Source organism: Alternaria triticimaculans, assembly GCF_023758025.1.
Source record: "Alternaria triticimaculans strain BMP 0046 chromosome Unknown scaffold_1, whole genome shotgun sequence".
In the NCBI taxonomy this organism is placed as follows: Eukaryota; Fungi; Ascomycota; class Dothideomycetes; order Pleosporales; family Pleosporaceae; genus Alternaria; species Alternaria triticimaculans.
The window spans coordinates 2,637,054-2,653,531 of record NW_026055958.1 but is presented as its reverse complement, the minus strand read 5'-3'; the positions used below and the strand labels follow the sequence as shown (position 1 = coordinate 2,653,531).

General features: G+C 51.9%; 5 protein-coding genes across 5 annotated transcripts; 2 read left to right on the top strand and 3 right to left on the bottom strand.

Moving 5' to 3' along the window:
• Positions 1–2,747: 2,747 nt before the first annotated feature.
• On the bottom strand, positions 2,748–5,875 carry J4E78_000870 (uncharacterized protein; the record flags this gene model as incomplete). Its single annotated transcript, XM_049361531.1, has 2 exons — positions 2,748–5,702; positions 5,867–5,875. 2 exons carry the CDS (start codon positions 5,873–5,875, stop codon positions 2,748–2,750), a joined length of 2,964 nt encoding a protein of 987 aa, XP_049226814.1.
• Positions 5,876–6,250: 375 nt separating this feature from the next.
• Positions 6,251–9,808, top strand: J4E78_000869 (uncharacterized protein; the record flags this gene model as incomplete). The annotated part of the gene is made up of 4 exons (XM_049361530.1): positions 6,251–6,526; positions 7,182–7,787; positions 7,832–8,744; positions 9,102–9,808. 4 exons carry the CDS (start codon positions 6,251–6,253, stop codon positions 9,806–9,808), a joined length of 2,502 nt encoding a protein of 833 aa, XP_049226813.1.
• Positions 9,809–10,044: 236 nt separating this feature from the next.
• On the bottom strand, positions 10,045–10,983 carry J4E78_000868 (uncharacterized protein; the record flags this gene model as incomplete). The annotated part of the gene is made up of 1 exon (XM_049361529.1): positions 10,045–10,983. The coding sequence occupies one exon, from the start codon at positions 10,981–10,983 to the stop codon at positions 10,045–10,047; it is 939 nt and encodes a 312-aa protein (XP_049226812.1).
• A 1,642-nt stretch (positions 10,984–12,625) lies between these two features.
• On the top strand, positions 12,626–15,020 carry J4E78_000867 (uncharacterized protein; the record flags this gene model as incomplete). The annotated part of the gene is made up of 3 exons (XM_049361528.1): positions 12,626–12,766; positions 12,945–13,062; positions 13,285–15,020. 3 exons carry the CDS (start codon positions 12,626–12,628, stop codon positions 15,018–15,020), a joined length of 1,995 nt encoding a protein of 664 aa, XP_049226811.1.
• Positions 15,021–15,101: 81 nt separating this feature from the next.
• On the bottom strand, positions 15,102–16,301 carry J4E78_000866 (uncharacterized protein; the record flags this gene model as incomplete). Its single annotated transcript, XM_049361527.1, has 1 exon — positions 15,102–16,301. The coding sequence occupies one exon, from the start codon at positions 16,299–16,301 to the stop codon at positions 15,102–15,104; it is 1,200 nt and encodes a 399-aa protein (XP_049226810.1).
• Between the last annotated feature and the right edge of the window lie 177 nt (positions 16,302–16,478).

Sequence of the window (16,478 nt, the reverse complement as noted above, 5' to 3'; positions counted from 1 at the left end):
GCTCACGGTTCTGCGATTCGGGACTGCGTCCAATACTTCCAACTCAAGGTGCAGGGTTCCGATGGCAAGATCGTACCTGTTAAGCACGAGGACCAAAATACAGGCAAAAGAGTGTTGAAACGTACCAGTAGCTATGGCGCTTAAATCCGGCAGAGGCGTTTCGGGAAGCATCCACGTGTCACGAAACTGAAGCGTTTCAGGTATCGTATCTAGTAATCTTCGGAGTATATCGGTGAACTCATTGATCCTGGCGTTCGTCAAGGGGTTACTACTCATTATCTGTCTGGCCAGTATCGTGAAGTGGTAAACGAACTCGCCGAATCGTAATAAAACCGGGTCGGTCGTCAATTCAGTCGGCCAGGGATTGTCACCAATGCCGCTTATTCCCAGAGGTCTTCCAAGGGTCATAGACATGTGTTCATCCAGGTGCAGCATGTGCCACCAGACCTTCTGTCGTATTACACAGTCTTTCCCATTTGTAGGAGCAGGATTCAGGTACTTGGGGTGACGATGAAGACCAACCGAGTGAGCAAGCCGGATTGTAGTGCCGAACAACGCAAACGAATCCAACATTCTTCCGTTGTTGGTAAGATAACTCCCAATCATGAGGAGCGTCTGGATTGCGGAGAGAGATGGCTTGTGTGTAAAAGAAGCCAGTCGTAAAGCTTGCATCGCTGCTGCAACTAGATCAAGAGCGTTAGCTCGAACTCCACTAGCATCGCATACACCTACTGTAGACGTTGCCCTTCTGAGTCTCGATTTCGATGGCGTTAGCGTCCCATCGCCCTCCACTTTTGTCCCAGACTGAATGTTGTGCGCCAAGCGCGATGAATCCAAAAAACAATGCCAAAGTTGCTGGATAGAGTTGGGAGTTCTTTCGTGCGTCGGAAAGGAAAGCCTCGATCTCCTTTTTCGTCGTCTCCACAGGCACTGGGCAGACAAGCCGCTGGAAAACTCCAAAGTACCCCATAAGCTCATCCTTTCCAGGGAGGCAGCTAATTAGCTGTGGGATACATTCATCGGGTGCAGCAACGAAGAGAGTCGGGAAGGGATACGTCGGCAGACTGCGAAACATATCTGAGGCTCGAGGCATTGTATACGACAATGGCAAAGCGCGAGCATCCGCCGAGGAGAACTTGTGATATTAGATTGGTGTTTAAGATGTGTGTGAATATACATACATCACTGAGGACAGTAGCGAGTCCAGGCGAGCCAAAGTAGATGCTATCCTGCCACTCGGAAGTCTGGAAACGCTTCTGCTTCACAGCTCGCCGTCTCGACGGAACAGTACTCTCAGTAAGAGGTGATTCCAAAGAATCCACATGATCCAGATCATCATCTGCTGATATCTTGTAGGCGCGCAGCCTTTCTTTAAGACGTAAATTCTCGGCGCGCAGTTTACGAAGCTCATAACTCTGTTGTATTGGGGCGTAATTGCCATCTTCTGCAATGAAGTGGCAGTCGCGTGGAGAGCCACGAGCACAACATGCCGAGCATGGTTTAGTGCGATCACACTATGCTACGTCAGCTCAGTGTGCAGTCAAAGTGCACCGCGAGGATATTGTCCGCATCTCTTATATCGCAATCTGTAATGCGAATCGATGAATGTGACTGACCTTGACCTTTCGCTCTCTGCATTTTGTACATGAGAGCAGTTGGCGCGGCTGTTGAGCCTGTTGCTTCTTCCGGTTGGTCTCGGCCAAGATTGAGGCCTCGTCTTGCGCGATATGCATGTGTGCGCCAGTACTTTCAGCCATGGTAGAAAATGATCGCTATGCTAGGTTATGTTGCGTAGTGGTGAATACTGGGCGAGAAGCGATACAAAGACAATTGGCTATTGATTGGGTATAGTAAGTGATCCCATAGATGAATACTGGATATTTGGTGGGCCGTTGGACCTCGGATAATAAAGGCTTCGGGGTACCATTATGTAGGGACGAAATGACAGACATCACCTAAGGTCAACTGCCGTGATAAGTAAACGAGAACCTGGAGCCTCATTCTTGAATTGAACGTCCGCGAGTCATTGGAAGAAAGACGAACGCCAATGATAGATATGCTGGGCTTTCACCGAATTTTGGGTTACCGAATAGGTGGTGTTGCATTGCGTTGACGCTAATCCTCATCAACGTTGAGGCGCTGTTGTACAAAAGATATCGCCAAGCGGGTTGAAGGGACCGTCGGGGCATTACAGGATGCTTGACACGGCACACAGATCTGACGCACCTTTTGACGGCCCGAGCCTCTGGGTCTCCCCAAGCGCACGCGCATGCACGACGAACCGGGTTGCTTGCCGTGTTGCTTCCTCATCTCCATAACCGAGCGGAGAACACGATCTTGACACCACGGATCTACACGAATGCTGGCTGTTCGTAGCAAATGCATTAGTGGCTTGGAATGGCTTGCAGGTGCGCGTGCTGTGACGCCTCCGTCGCTCTAGCCTCCATCGGCAAATTCCCATTGCTTCGGACGTTATTGCTGCGCACTATCTTGACCATTTCGCAGCCCACCATAGTCTTGAATGTGAGGCTGGCAATTTGGAATCGGGTGCGTGATTGAGGGCGATCTGCAATGACGGAGGGCCCGTCCCGTGCTGTGGTACAAAAACGCCTCCTCACGCCACCGCGGGACGCCAAGCCATTCGCCTGTCAGACATACAGTCTGCTCGGAAGGAAGTATGGTGCTTATCGATAGAACCCAAGTCTCTACACGATGAACTTACACCATAATTTTGACTCCATGCTCACTCAAAGCGCATCGGTGACTCGATCAAGGAGGCGAATCGGCTTGACATAGATCAACCTCGTGAAAAGGTCGACCCTATCTAGCGCTACTTCCCACTCGTCACCTTCTTTATAGTCACCGCTCAGGACAGCTTGGAGACCGTACTCAGGTATATCGCCAAGGGCGTAACGGCCTGGGCGAACGCGACGAGCCCAGAACTTAAAGGAATCGGGAAGAGCAGCCTCTTTGTATTTGAGGGCACGGTGAATCGCCTGAGCGACCCAAAACCGCGTTGAGTGACGCTTGGCCAGGGTAATGATCCGTTCCCGAGGTGAAAGAGTTACAATGGATTCCTGCATTTGTCGTTGCGAGAATGGAAGAGCTTTGTACATGGAAGCCTGGGTCCCATCGAACTTCCTACCGGACTGTGCCTCCCATCGCACAGCGGCTTCGATTTGCCAATGTGCAATCATATCAGAAAATCGACGAAGAGGGCTGGTGACCTTGATATAACCAGGTACTCCTATGATTTTATGTGGCAAGGGCGAAGAATGTGCAACAGCCATGCCAAGTGCTTTGAACCACCGCGCAGTGAGATCAAGTCGTACTTTTCCATGCTCTTCGTAGTGAGCTTGGACGAGCTTTTGTAGCTCTTTTGGATCCAGATCCCCGCTAGGTGGTTCGATAGTGCCTCTGTACATGACGGGGATATGCCTCTCCGTGCACCAAGCCGCCGCAGTTTGACCCGCAAGCATCATCATTTCTTCAACGATGTTCTTGGGCCCGATGGTGAGCTGCATAAAGCCTTCTGGTATCGAGTTCGTCACCTCGATGATCGGGTCTCCTTGTATATATCGTGCCCTATCCAGAGAAGGAGCGTTCCAACTTAGACCTCCCTGAGTGGTGCTTTCAAAAACACGGGCGTTGACGTTCGAATTACCAAATCGGACGCCACCAGCAGCCTTGCGAGCAGCCCATAGCGCTTGAGCTGCACTATAGAGATCACGCAGCTCTTCGAGTTGACTTGGAGAAACACTAGGCGGCGGCCGCTCCGATCCACGCGGCACCTCTCCGCCGACAACAATCCTTCGGGTGTTCGTAGTACTCTGATCACCCATGAGAGTAGCCAACTCGGATGGTGTGATACTGACGATATTTTGAATGAAGCCGTGCTGTATCTTTGTTTCTAGCTTACTGCCAGCTCCGTCGATGCGAGTACTAAAGGTTATAACAGGGCGGCCACGATCAAGACTGAAGTGGCCTTGACTAGCCCAAGTCGGAAGCATCGGGAAAGATCGCTCCGGTGTATAGACAGACTCGGTCATGTGCGCGGCGAGTCCAGACAGGGTGTGGGTCTTATCGAAGAATGCTGTTGGGTTTGCGACGTGTACGTGGATCCAGAACTCAGAGCTTGCGTCTTTGACCCGTTCAATCGATATGCCATCATCGATCTCCTGGGCGCCGACATCGTCAATGCAATACACGGTGGTCGAACCCCAGTCGCGACGTAGGTTCGCCATTGAATCCCGGAAGTCAGGATTCCTTCTTGTCAACTCCGCTTTAGTATTGAGTAACTCCAGATTACGAGACAGACGGACAGTGGGCAGCATCAGCTGCTCGTCATAGATCGCGCGATTGTCGTGTGGTGAAATGACGCCAATTTCTTGTAAAAACAACAATCCAGTAGCACGTTTGATGTTGCTTAGGGTATCGTCGGGAGATCCGGTATCGCCAAAGACGTCCGAACCATAGAAACCTGATGCTGAGATCAAGCTCGCACAAGCAGCATGGAGACCAGCCATACCCGTAAACTGACCGGTCAGTACCCATGCTTGTAGGAAGTTGATGATCTGCTTGTCAGCACCTGTGAACGGCTCCCCCCAAGTGATGTGCAGATTAGAGGGCCCGTTCTGTGTCGCTGGAGTCTTACTGGGTCCAAGGCCGCCGTAGGTTGGCTCACGTAACTTTCGACTCGCTGAAATAAGCCTGCCGGCCTTTGCCAGGAAGTCTATGATATGAGTGGCACCGTCAGTACGGCTTCGCTTGGCTTCCGAAGGGCTATTGACGGAAAGAGCAAGATATTCTCTGTATTCTCGGATCCACTCGTGAACTGTTTCTACGACCTCGACATCGGTTTTGGGTCGTATAGCGAACATGTTCGTAAGGCGATGGTTACGACCATCGGAACGAAAGCGAAATTCGTTGTGGTTCAAGGCCTTTCGTACTGCTAGTAGCGCTGCTGGCGGTGGTACCCAGTCGGGGGAACCCCGCGCGAGCAGAAACTTCGCAATTTGTGTCAGTGTCATCATACGTGTCCTCGTCTTGTCTGCCAGGATATCATAGGCTGTGTCCAAGACTGGAGCATTCTTTCGGTAGATCTTCTCGGCTTCTTCAGTCATATTCTCAAGACTCGCTATCACAGGAGCAGCAAAGTCTCGCGGGACATGAACCTCACCCTTGGGATTAGCCGCGCCGGGATCCGTGGGTAGGAATGGAATGAGCGGCTGGAGAAGTGCTGGGTCGATGCAACCTTGGATGGCAAATGAAACCCGACTTATGGTCGAATGCGTCCATCTGCCGTTGACGGAGAAGAACTGACTGTCGTTGTTCAGTTGCTGCACGAACACAGCAAGCACAGGTTCACGACCCGGTTGTGAGAGTTCCACCACGTCGCCAGGCTTCAAGAAGAGCCCAATCGTAATCACTTCTTCGCCCTCGTCTTCCTCAGCAGCATCCCACTCATTCTCTCTGGCGTCTTCGTCGGCCTTGAACGCGGACGACAACTTCGACAGGCCATTTTGTATGTCTTCACGTTCGGGATGATTCTCAAACGCCGATAGTACTTCCTCGGTCGGCCCACCAAACTGCTGTTGCCACTGCTCGAGGTATTCGCGGATTGCAACGCCCTCAGGTCGAGGAAGAAGAGACGGTTCTGGAGGCGGTGTGGGAGTTGCGGTATGTGAGGATATTTGCGAGCGCTGATATGTGTCAGTTTGTGAATGGCATACTGAGCGAGTCACTTACACTGCTAGCGACATGAAGCGCCCGCCTTGGTGTTTGCGAAACTTTCAAAGTAGAAAGCCCGCGTGAAAGTTGTATTTGTCGAGAGGCATTTCGCTGGTTTAGCAAGCGCCATTGACACCGCAGGCATACATGGCCCGCTGCCTGCTGAAATCGAGGATACATGTTGAGGCGAATGGTGGATGATGTCGTCAATACAAAAAGTGCGGCGGAGGGAAGGCGCGCTCGGGTGGTGGTCTGTGCAGACACGCTAATGGCCGCGCGAACTCACATGTTCCTCTGCACACCTCCGTCCATCTTTCTTACACCTCACGCGCCCAAGGTATGTACATCATCTCCTTCCACCCAACCCCCTTTCATGATGTATTCAAAATTATAGCATGTATTATCCGACCGTCGCTTCGGCGTCAGACTGCGGAGCAAATTTTTTCCTGATTGAATTTTATGTTCCCACTTAGGACTTGACGATGTCGCGACACAGTTCTGACATGTCTCGACAGGCATCATGGCACCCGCCAAAGCGCCTGCGGGCCAATTCTCGATCCTGTACTTCGCAGCAGCCTCCACCTTCACTGGCAAGACGAGCGAACATCTTCCTGCACCCGTCCGAGCTCGCGACGTCTTTGCTATGCTGGAGGAGCGGTACCCGGATATTCGTGACAAGGTGCTGAGCAGCTGCGCGATGACGATCAACATGGAGTACGTTGACGTTGGCGAGGATGATGCCGAGGACGCGAACAAGCAGATCGTGGAAGGTGATGAAGTTGCTATTATCCCACCTGTCAGTTCAGGATGAGCTCAACGGGATGGTTTTATGTTATTAATGATGTTATGAACTCGATCTCTTTAATGAACTCATTACAACGTTTACGAATTTTGCTTTGTATGCGATCACATGTGGTATGACAGAAGACTTATGCTAGAGCTTCGACACAAGTACTGCTGTAATTCCCGATGACGCCTCATTACATGCTATTCGAGGGGAATTAAATCCCGGCTTTCTGTAGAATTGGAAAGAACACTTGCTCAGAAGTCTACATTAAATTCGACTATTGCCAAATCTTGTCTTTATGCTAATGTAGACGGCAGTGCATGTGTTTAACTCTGATGTGTGAGGTGATAGACAGAAGCAAAAGTGAATAGCTATGAATCCAGTTTGGCTTGGCGCACGCACTGACGCCTGAACGCCGAGGTTTCTGTCAACTTTACCCACAGGCGGAAGTTCGGTCACTATACTACCGACGCCGACAGTCATTGAACTTAAGCCTCGAGATTGACGATTCGTGATGTCCGATCCGTTGCTCGATCCTAGACTTTTTGCGAGCGCGTCTTCAGCGCCATCTTCGCGGCCTCAGTACGCGTCTGCACCGCAGCAGCAGCAGAACACCGGCCACCCATACTACCTGCCATCTCCGACCGCTCAACACCACCCCCAGCTATCGCAGCCCGCCCCACTAGGGAACATACTCGATCCCGCCCTCGAGCAGACATCGCCGACCGCACCAGGAACAGAGCACGATGACGACGACCACGACGACCACGACGACGCGCATGAACACGACACACCTGGGTCTGGCAAATCTCCTGCCGACCTCAAGCGCCCACGAGCATGCGATTCATGTCGAGGACTGAAGGTCCGCTGCGACCAAGAGCGACCTGATGTATCATGCAGACGTTGCGCAAAAGCAGGCCGACCTTGTATTACAACACCGCCGACACGGAAGCGCCAGAAGAAGGCCGACAGTAGAGTCGCCGAGCTCGAACGCAAGATAGATGCATTGACAGCCACACTACACGCGCAGAAGTCGGGAGTACCGGGCGTACCGGAAATCAGGCACCATGGAGGCATACCACAACCCGGCGCCAGCGCCAACGCGATACCCATGCCGGTTGAGGGTCAATATCGCATGGGAACAGTCGAACACGACTGGGCGCAGCCGCCGACGGCCAGATACCCAGACATACCAGCCGGCTATGGTCCGGCACAGAGCTTGCACAGAGGGCCCGAGCCAAAGCGTAGGAAGATGGACAATGCGCACGCTGTGAGTCGAATCAATGGTATGTAAAGCCAAAACTAACATTTCAGACGATCCCCGAGGATATGGATGCTATTCATCGCGATCTAGCAGAGCACCCGGAGATGCGACGGACAAGCAAGAACAAGATCCACGCCGACCATTCACACATCAGTGCTTTGATCGACAACCTCATGACGCCGGATATTGCGGAGCGGGTTTTCCTCCGCTACGTGAACGAGATTTGTCCACATTTCCCTGCCGTACCTTTCCCTCCTGGTACGACAGCGCGCGAAGTCCGAGAGAAAAAGCCGCTCCTGTTCCTCGCTGTCCTGGCTGGATCTTCGCACGGGAGTGCAGAACAACTGGTCTCGCAAGAGGCGCAACGCGAGTTGACCAAGCTCCTCAAAGATCAGCTTGCCGACATCATCTGGCGCAACGGAGAAAAATCGCTCGAAATCGTTCAGGCATTACACATATCTGTGCTTTGGTATCGGCCGCCTCTTCATTTTGAACAGCACAACTTCTACATGATGGTCAACTGCGCTGCCGTAATGGCTCTTGACCTAGGTCTCGGAAGGAAGGCAACTCCAAATGTCATGAGACTTTCGGTTGGTCCGTTCAAGAGGTACCATCCCAACTCTAGCAGTGTCGAAGCCCGTCGGACTTTCCTTGTGTGTTACTATCTCTGCATGAGTATTACAATGGTTCTGCGACGACCAATTCTGCTCCGCTGGACTAATTACATGGCGGAGAGTGTTCGCATACTGGAGACCTCGCCAGAGGCATTGCCTTCAGACAGACTGCTTTGCCAGCAGGTCAAGATGGCGCACATTGGAGAAAAGATCTCAGTGGAGTTCTGCATGGATGACCCTTCAGTCGAGGTCACCATTTCCGATCCAAAAGTCATCTACGCCCTGAAAATTTTTGAGAACGAGCTCAGCTCACTCAGGGAGGAGAATTCCTCTCTGGGTGAAATTGATCGTAGGTTGTAGCAGTCATGATTCATTGCATCTACTGACAGTCGTAGCAACCCTTCGCTTAGCAGAACACGTCACAAACCTATACCTGCATGAAATTGCACTGCACCAAAATCAGGGCTCGGCCGATCTACAACCCCCTTTTGTTTCGGATACGTTGTCGCCCTCTCTACCATCTGGAGTCAAAAAAGATGTACCTGCTGGCCCAGCACACATAGGTGCCCTGGGTGATTGTCTCACTGCTACGCACGGTATCCTAGACACGATCCTAAGTATCGAACTTGACATCCTGCTGACTCTGCCTGTCATTTTCTGTAATATGCCCTGGTCTCAACGTAATGTACGCGCTAATACAATCCAGGTGTACGGGCCATTTACGCTATCGTTTGCCTAATGAAGATGTGGGTATCAGTCACCAGCTCCGGCGAAGTGGGTAGTATCATCTGCCAGGAAGATCTCAAGATCGAGGCCTATACCGAACAACTAGTCTCCATGTTCAATGCCATTGTCTCCCGCGATGCTCAATCGCCCCATGGAAAGTTCTACTTCGTTGCGAAGCGCCTTCAAGAGCGGTTCGCTCACATCAAAGAGGGTGCTGCTGGCGAGCAACAAACGGATCCCGAATACGACTCCACCCGAAACAACAGTCAAACTTCCCGACCCTCCACGCGCCAATCACCTGCAAACCAAACCCCGCTTCACCTTCTCTCGGAAGTCGCAATGGGTAGCAGCAACAATGTCGCTTCTCAGCAACAGCAGCAGCAGACGCAAGCGCAGGCACAGGCGCAATCTCGTTCTCAACAACAAGCTCAGGCCGCTTTACAGGCCCACGCGCAGCATTCTCAGCAAGCCATGCCAAACTGGTACCCTAACATGAACGCACAGCCTACTCCAGATATGATGGGTCTTGGTGCACAACAACCATTCGATATCAACTTCGATTTCACCCAATTCGATCTAGGCACAGGCTCGGACGCAGATCTGTCAGCACTGTTCATCCCGGACTCAATGGCAATGTGGGGTTACCCTGCCGATCCCAACATGCAGGGTGGTTACAATGGATACTGAGGTGCGCTGCAGTCTACCTACGCGTAAAAAAAAATACAGTTGCAACTTTGGGGTGTAATGTAGACTTCTGGGTCATTGTATTGTATCGTATGTAAAATCACTATACAGGTAGAAGTACAAAAGCGTGTAACACTACAAGATATGGCGCCGACCATTTGCTCAAGCATGAATCCATTGTTCTCCGCCACCAATATCGCCCTTACAGTACACCCTGCCGCGCCATGTATCGTATATCATCACTCCAACTTGAAGCCAGTCTTTCTCAAAAACGCCTCCACCCCCGTCAACTCCCCCTTGACCTGCTCCTTCGCCCACTGAACAGCCTCCTTCTGCCCCTTGCCATAATACCCATACTCCCTGTTCAACACGAACATCTCATACAACTGCTCCCGGAACCCCTCCGGGAAGAAACCCTTGACTACCTCATCTGGAAGCTGAACATGCTTGACCGTCTTCCCCGTCACCTTGCTCATGATCTCGGCGACCTCGTTCGGCGTATACAACGCCTCTGCTGCAGCAAAGAACTTGCCGGCGTACTTGTCTGGTTCAGCAAGGATAGCCCCAACCCATTTTCCCGTCTCGGTGATGTCGATGTACGGTACAGGAGTGTCGCCCGGCAAGATATCCCCCAATACGAACGTACCGTCATTCGCAGGAGAAGGACGGGGCTTCATCATGCCCTCAAAATTTTGCATAAACGATGCTGGAGCAAAGAACGCGCTTTGAACAGGCAAACCGCGGATATACTCTTCGATCTCAGCTTTGTCGTCAAAATGCTCTACGTTCTTCAGCTTCCCGTTGCTGATCTTGAACGGGTGCGACATGGAGCTGAAGATGATGTATTTGACACCTTGCTTGATGGCTTCGCTGCATACGGCGCGTGCTTGGCGTGTTTCGACTTCGCGCGTGAAGCCGGTGTATTGCGTTGTTGTTATGAGGAAGACGTGCGTGCAGCCTGCTAGGGCGGATGGGAGCGTCGTGGGGTCGTCCATGTCGGCTGCGGATAGCTCTGCACCGAGAGAATGTAGCTCTTGCATCTTGGGGGAGGTGGTAGAGCGCGAAAGGGCGCGGACACTGTACAAGGCTGATAGGGAGGGGTCGGTGAGGACGGTGCGGGCGACAGAGTTGCCTTGGTTGCCTGTGGCACCGAAGACGGCGATTTTAGACTTGGACATCTTGGGGCTTTGGTGTTTGGTGAGGATGTGAATGATGTCTTGACAGTGATAGTATGTTGGTAGATACGAAAGTTGATGATCACCTACCTTATATACCTCTTTGCTACTCTGATCTATCAGTCATCTTAGTCGGGCCACGTCTTGAACCAAGCCACGCATATACGCCCATCATAGAGATTCCGGGTGTAGTCATCGGACTTTACGCTTTAAAACCATCTGAAGTTTTTCGACATTGCGAATCTTCAATACGGAAATGGCCCGTTTTGTAGTACGACTGAGCCGGTGTATCGAGCCAATAGTACCGCGTGTTTACAGTGTCCTGGATGTAAGGCATCCGACGCGAGTGTTGTTGATGCTGGTGTCATGAAGACGGTGATCGGAGATGCTAAGTTCTCCGATCCGGCTCCGAGCTAGCGCATTTCGAGCTCTTAACTCCACTAAACACCATGCCCAGACTCCCAGCTTCGTCTTTCCACATCGCGCAGTTCGTCCTAAGCACCAGCGGACAAATTCCGTACCTATGACGCCAAGTTATCTTTCACTCTAGTCCGCCCGCAGGTCCCGACGATGACCTGGCCGTGAAAACGACTAACCGCCCGTCCTTCATTACGTCATGCGTCTTTGTTCACACCTGGTCAAATTAAGTGAAGGACACACTTTCCTTCATTACCTAGGTATGATACGAGTTGCAACGGCGAAGATGAACTCAGCCACCAAGATGATGCAACGAATCGACTCAATGGGTCCAGGCAAATCCTCCTGGGCCAACGACCGCTCGCTAACACAACAGCAATGGATATGCATATTCCCAATTACTCAACATTTCCATTGACGCGTCGGCAAAAAGCAAAATTCCATTTCAGATCCTCCAGTTGTGTCGAAGTCTGGCTCTCGTCTGACACATCATGCCAGCCTGACCAACAAGACTGGATTCGTACCTCGTGCATGAGACAGGGCAACCTCTGAAACTTCACGGGAAGGTTGTCGGCGATCAAATCCTACAGATCAGATTTTATCAAGATGTTATTGTCCCTGGCAAATGTTCTCATGCAGTCCATCTCGATTTGTAAAAGGGGGTTGAGAAGGGATTACTCAGACAAGCATGGTCTCTAACACCTCGAGTCCTTCCCAGGTCGGACATTGCGACTTAACCTACGCGAGCACCCCGTAACCTTGCAGACCACCAACAATCCAATAAAACCTCGTCGCCCCATTCTTCGGTTGCCGTCGAATGGGGTGTTACCCGCTGGTTCCCTTCGGGATTGGCGACCGCTGCAGGTACGAGACAGGAAGGTAATCCCTTTGCATCGGCATCGTGGTTCATCACACCTCACTAATGCGAACTGGACTATCCCTTTGGTTCTAGAGATCATTCATAAACAATGGCTATTCACCAAGATGATAATGGTCGGCGTGGTTCTGTTGGCCGCTTGCGCGATTGTCACGACTCGATTGCGACACCGGAACGAAATCCACAATTCTACATTCACCTTATTCCTTCTCCCGTCTATTTGAGTTCAGCGCATACTTCAAAGTCTCGCAATTCTTCCACGCTCACTGCGACTTCTCAACTAATTCTAGATCACCCCGACCGACTCCATTGAAGTTCCCGATTGCAAGACTCGCCTCAAGCAATCACATCATGAGTCGCCAGATCGTCGTTGCATCATGCTCGCTTGCTCAGTGGGCTCTGGATTGGGAGGGCAATTCTACCCGTATCAAGCAGAGCATCCGCGAAGCGAAAGCCAAGGGTGCTACATTGCGCGCTGGACCAGAACTGGAAGTAAGTTATCTTTTTTGTTTATCTTCTCTCGAAGGCGCTTTTCCACGCCTGAGACACTTCTCTGGTCATCCACACCTCGAAATTTTGCCATCCATCGGAACTTAGTGCTTCACAAGGCTACCTACATATTAGGCGTTAAGCACATTTGCTGTACCATCGTTCCCGCTAACCAAACTAGATTTGTGGGTACGGCTGTCATGATCATTTCTACGAGGACGAGCTATACACCAATTGCTGGGAAGCACTCATTGGTATCCTCACGGATGAGTGTTGTGACAACATGCTCGTAGACATTGGTATGCCAATCAAGCATCATGATTTCCGATACATCTGGCAAGTACAATGCTTCGTTGCTCCGATAATCTACTAACAACCCGTCAGCAGAGTGATGGCACACAACGGTAGAATTGTCTCGATACGTCCGAAAACAACTCTGAGGACTGACGGCAACTATAATGAGTCGAGGTGGTTTACCGCTTGGGATCCCACTATTCCACCCGAAGCATTTCCCCTACCAGACTTCATTGCGGACATGCAGGGCACCAGCGTCGTTCCCTTCGGCAGTGCTCTACTCTCCACTTCAGGCGCTTGTATCGGCGCCATCACATCCGACGAGTTGATTGGGCTCGAAGATTTGCTTCCAACAGCCTTGAGCTCGACAAGCGCTGATGTGTTGACGGTCTCTGCAGCCAATCACTTCAGTGTCGGGAACTTCGACTCCCTGGTATCTTCACTGCAGAATATCAGCAAAGACATTGGGGGAGTTATCCTCTACTCGAACCAGCATGGCTGCGATGGCGATCAAAGCTACTACGACGGTGGCCCGATGATCTTGGTGAACGGAGAAATAGTTTCTCAAGGCCCAAGGTTCTCGGTCCACGATGTTGAGGTGGTAACCGCTGTCGTCGATCTGGACGAGGTTGAATCGTATCGGGCGAAACAAGCAGTCTCGGAGCCCCTCGATGACCTTACCACGCCCCGTGTAGACGTAGCATGCAGTTTGTATCGCCCTGAGCTTGCCAGCCTCCGCCCGGATCATCATCATCCTATTGTCCGGGGCCCAAGCTTTCACACATTGGAAGAAGAGATCGCCATGGGACCAGCCTGTTATCTTTGGCATTACCTCCGCCGCAGCGAATGCGTCGGCTTTCTAGCGCCACTGAGCGGCGGTATTGACTCGTGCTCGACATCAGTGATGGTGTTGAGTATGTGCTATCTGGTTTTCGACGCGCTTCAAGACGGGAACGAGGTCGCATCAGACATCCAGCGCATCACAGGATCAAACGACTGGCTGCCCAAGACCCCTCAGGAGCTCTGCAACCGCATCCTGCACACAGTGTACATGGGCATGTCAGAATGCTCGTCCGAAGAAACACGTTCACGAGCTCAGCGTCTGGCAGACGGCATGGGCGCCCACCACATCAGCATGTCCATCGATACCGTATACCGAGCCGAGCGAGATCTACTCCCTCAGTACACAGGCTTCACCCCCGATTTCCGAGGCTCTTCAGCGGAGAACCTAGCACTCCAAAACCTGCAAGCACGTATCCGCTCAACCACAGCCTACTATCTCGCCCGCACCCTGCCCGTCATCCGCAACCACCCCGGCGGAGGCGGCCTCCTCGTCCTAAGCTCCGTCAACGTGGAAGAGTCCCTCAGGGGCAACTTAACAAAGCACGATTGCAGCTCCGCAGACCTCAGCCCCATCGGCAGTATCTCCAAGATCCAACTCCGATCCTTCATCCGCTGGGCACGTACCGCTTTCACCCTACCCATCTTAGACGAGTTCCTCGACGCAATTCCCCGCGCTGAACTCGAGCCCGCTAGTTTCGGTTCATGCGACGACAAGGAAAACGGCATGACGCATCAAGAGCTTTTCGTCTTTGCCAAGCTGCGCAGTGAAGAGCGACTGGGGCCGTTCGACATGTTCCAGCGTCTGCTGTGTGACTGGCAGGACAGGAAGAGTGCGAGGGAAGTGGGAGATCTGGTGAAGCGGTTCTGGACTTTCTATGGTAACAACAGGCATAAGATGGCGGCGGTGACGCCGGCGGTCCACGCAGCGGGTTACAGTCCTGATAACAGGTTTGATCAAAGACCCATGTTGTATCCACGGTTTGAGCATAGTTGGGCGTTCAAGCGGATCGATGGGGTGGTTGATGAGCTGGAGCGTAGAGTCAAGATGGAAGAAGATGAGGAGATACGTTTTGGGGAAGTGGGGTTTGAAGAGGAACCGCGCGTAAAAGCAAGGCTGTAGACATGGACTCTAGACGATGAGGTTCGATTAGATGGAGGGTTTTGCATTGTACTTAATCATCTTTATACACGGTTTGTTATTCTACTCAACCCACCTCCCCCTCTCGACGTCCAATTGTACACCCTCCTCCTTCAGTGCTCCCTCAAGCGCACCGTGCCCCTTCCACCCATGCCCAATTCTCCCAGTACTGCTCAATCTCCCCAAATCCTTTCCGCTTTTCCTCCTAAAATAGGCTTTCTGGTCTTCAGTCGGCCCTTTCTTCTTCCACTGCCCTGTCTTCTTGTTGAACTGATATCCGTTGTACCAATACTCTGTCAGGGCGTCTGTACCATATTCCTCTAGCAGCAGCTCCTCATATGCATACGGGACCTTTACGTTTACGCCCTCTAGTGTGGATTGTCGAAGGGGAAATATTTGGGTGTTGAGGTAGGCGTGGGTGTCTTTGACATAGAGTAATGTTTCGTCGTCGAAGGCGTCAGGATCGGATTCGTGGGCTGAGGGATGGGTGCTGGAGTAGGGAGAGTTGGCGATGGAATTCTGTTCCGAGGCCGGTGCGACGTGGAGTGTTGTGATGTCGATGTACAGCCCATTGTTTACATCGATCCAGCGTATGTCGATGTGGTTGTATATGTCTGACGTAGATTTGTTGGTGTAGTTCGGGTTTACCTCTAGGAGGTATTTCTTGCCCTCTTTCCTAATGTCTTCTTCCCATGCCAGACGCTTCGAGCGCGTTTCTGCATCTTCGTCCTGATGCTCCAAGCCGTGCATGATTCCTTTCTGCTTGACCTGACCATCCTCGTTGTCTGGTGCAAGTTCAAGCCCCAGTTCTCGAGCGTTGAACTGATGAATTGTCATGTTCCACCATGTACCCAATTCTCGTGCGCCGTCCTCTTCTACGAGGAAATCCAAGTCTTTATCCCACGGCATCAAGCTTTTGCCCCACCACCATCCAAGCAAACATCCATGCATTATCCATGTTTGTACTCCAATCCTCTCCATCGTGTCGGTGTACGCCTTCAGCATAAGCCTGAGATGCCATATACGTTCTTGGAAGGGCACCTCGGAAGATGCGAAACGTCCATCGTAGTGGCTGTTGAATGTAGATTCGTAAAAGTATTTGGTCGGCGCGTGCGCGTAGGTATGCCCATTGGAAAAGGAGTTGACCAGGGGCGTGAGGCCGCGGAATGAGCGGAAGGGTGTGCTGCGGCGTTCGAGAGGGAGCGAGGTGGTGAGATGTAGGAAGTGCGTGAGCAGAACCAAAAGTTCTACAGGAAGTCTCATCGTGACTGGGGCCTTGTCGGTATGAAGCGCATTGTTCTACCGTCTCGTTATCGCGGTTCGGGGTATTGTCGATCCAATGTCGATGACGCTATAGTGGGAAAAGATGCATGTAGCCAAAGTGAAGCATAACAGCGCAATCGCAGAAGGGCCAAACGAGGTTTACCGACGAGACGATGG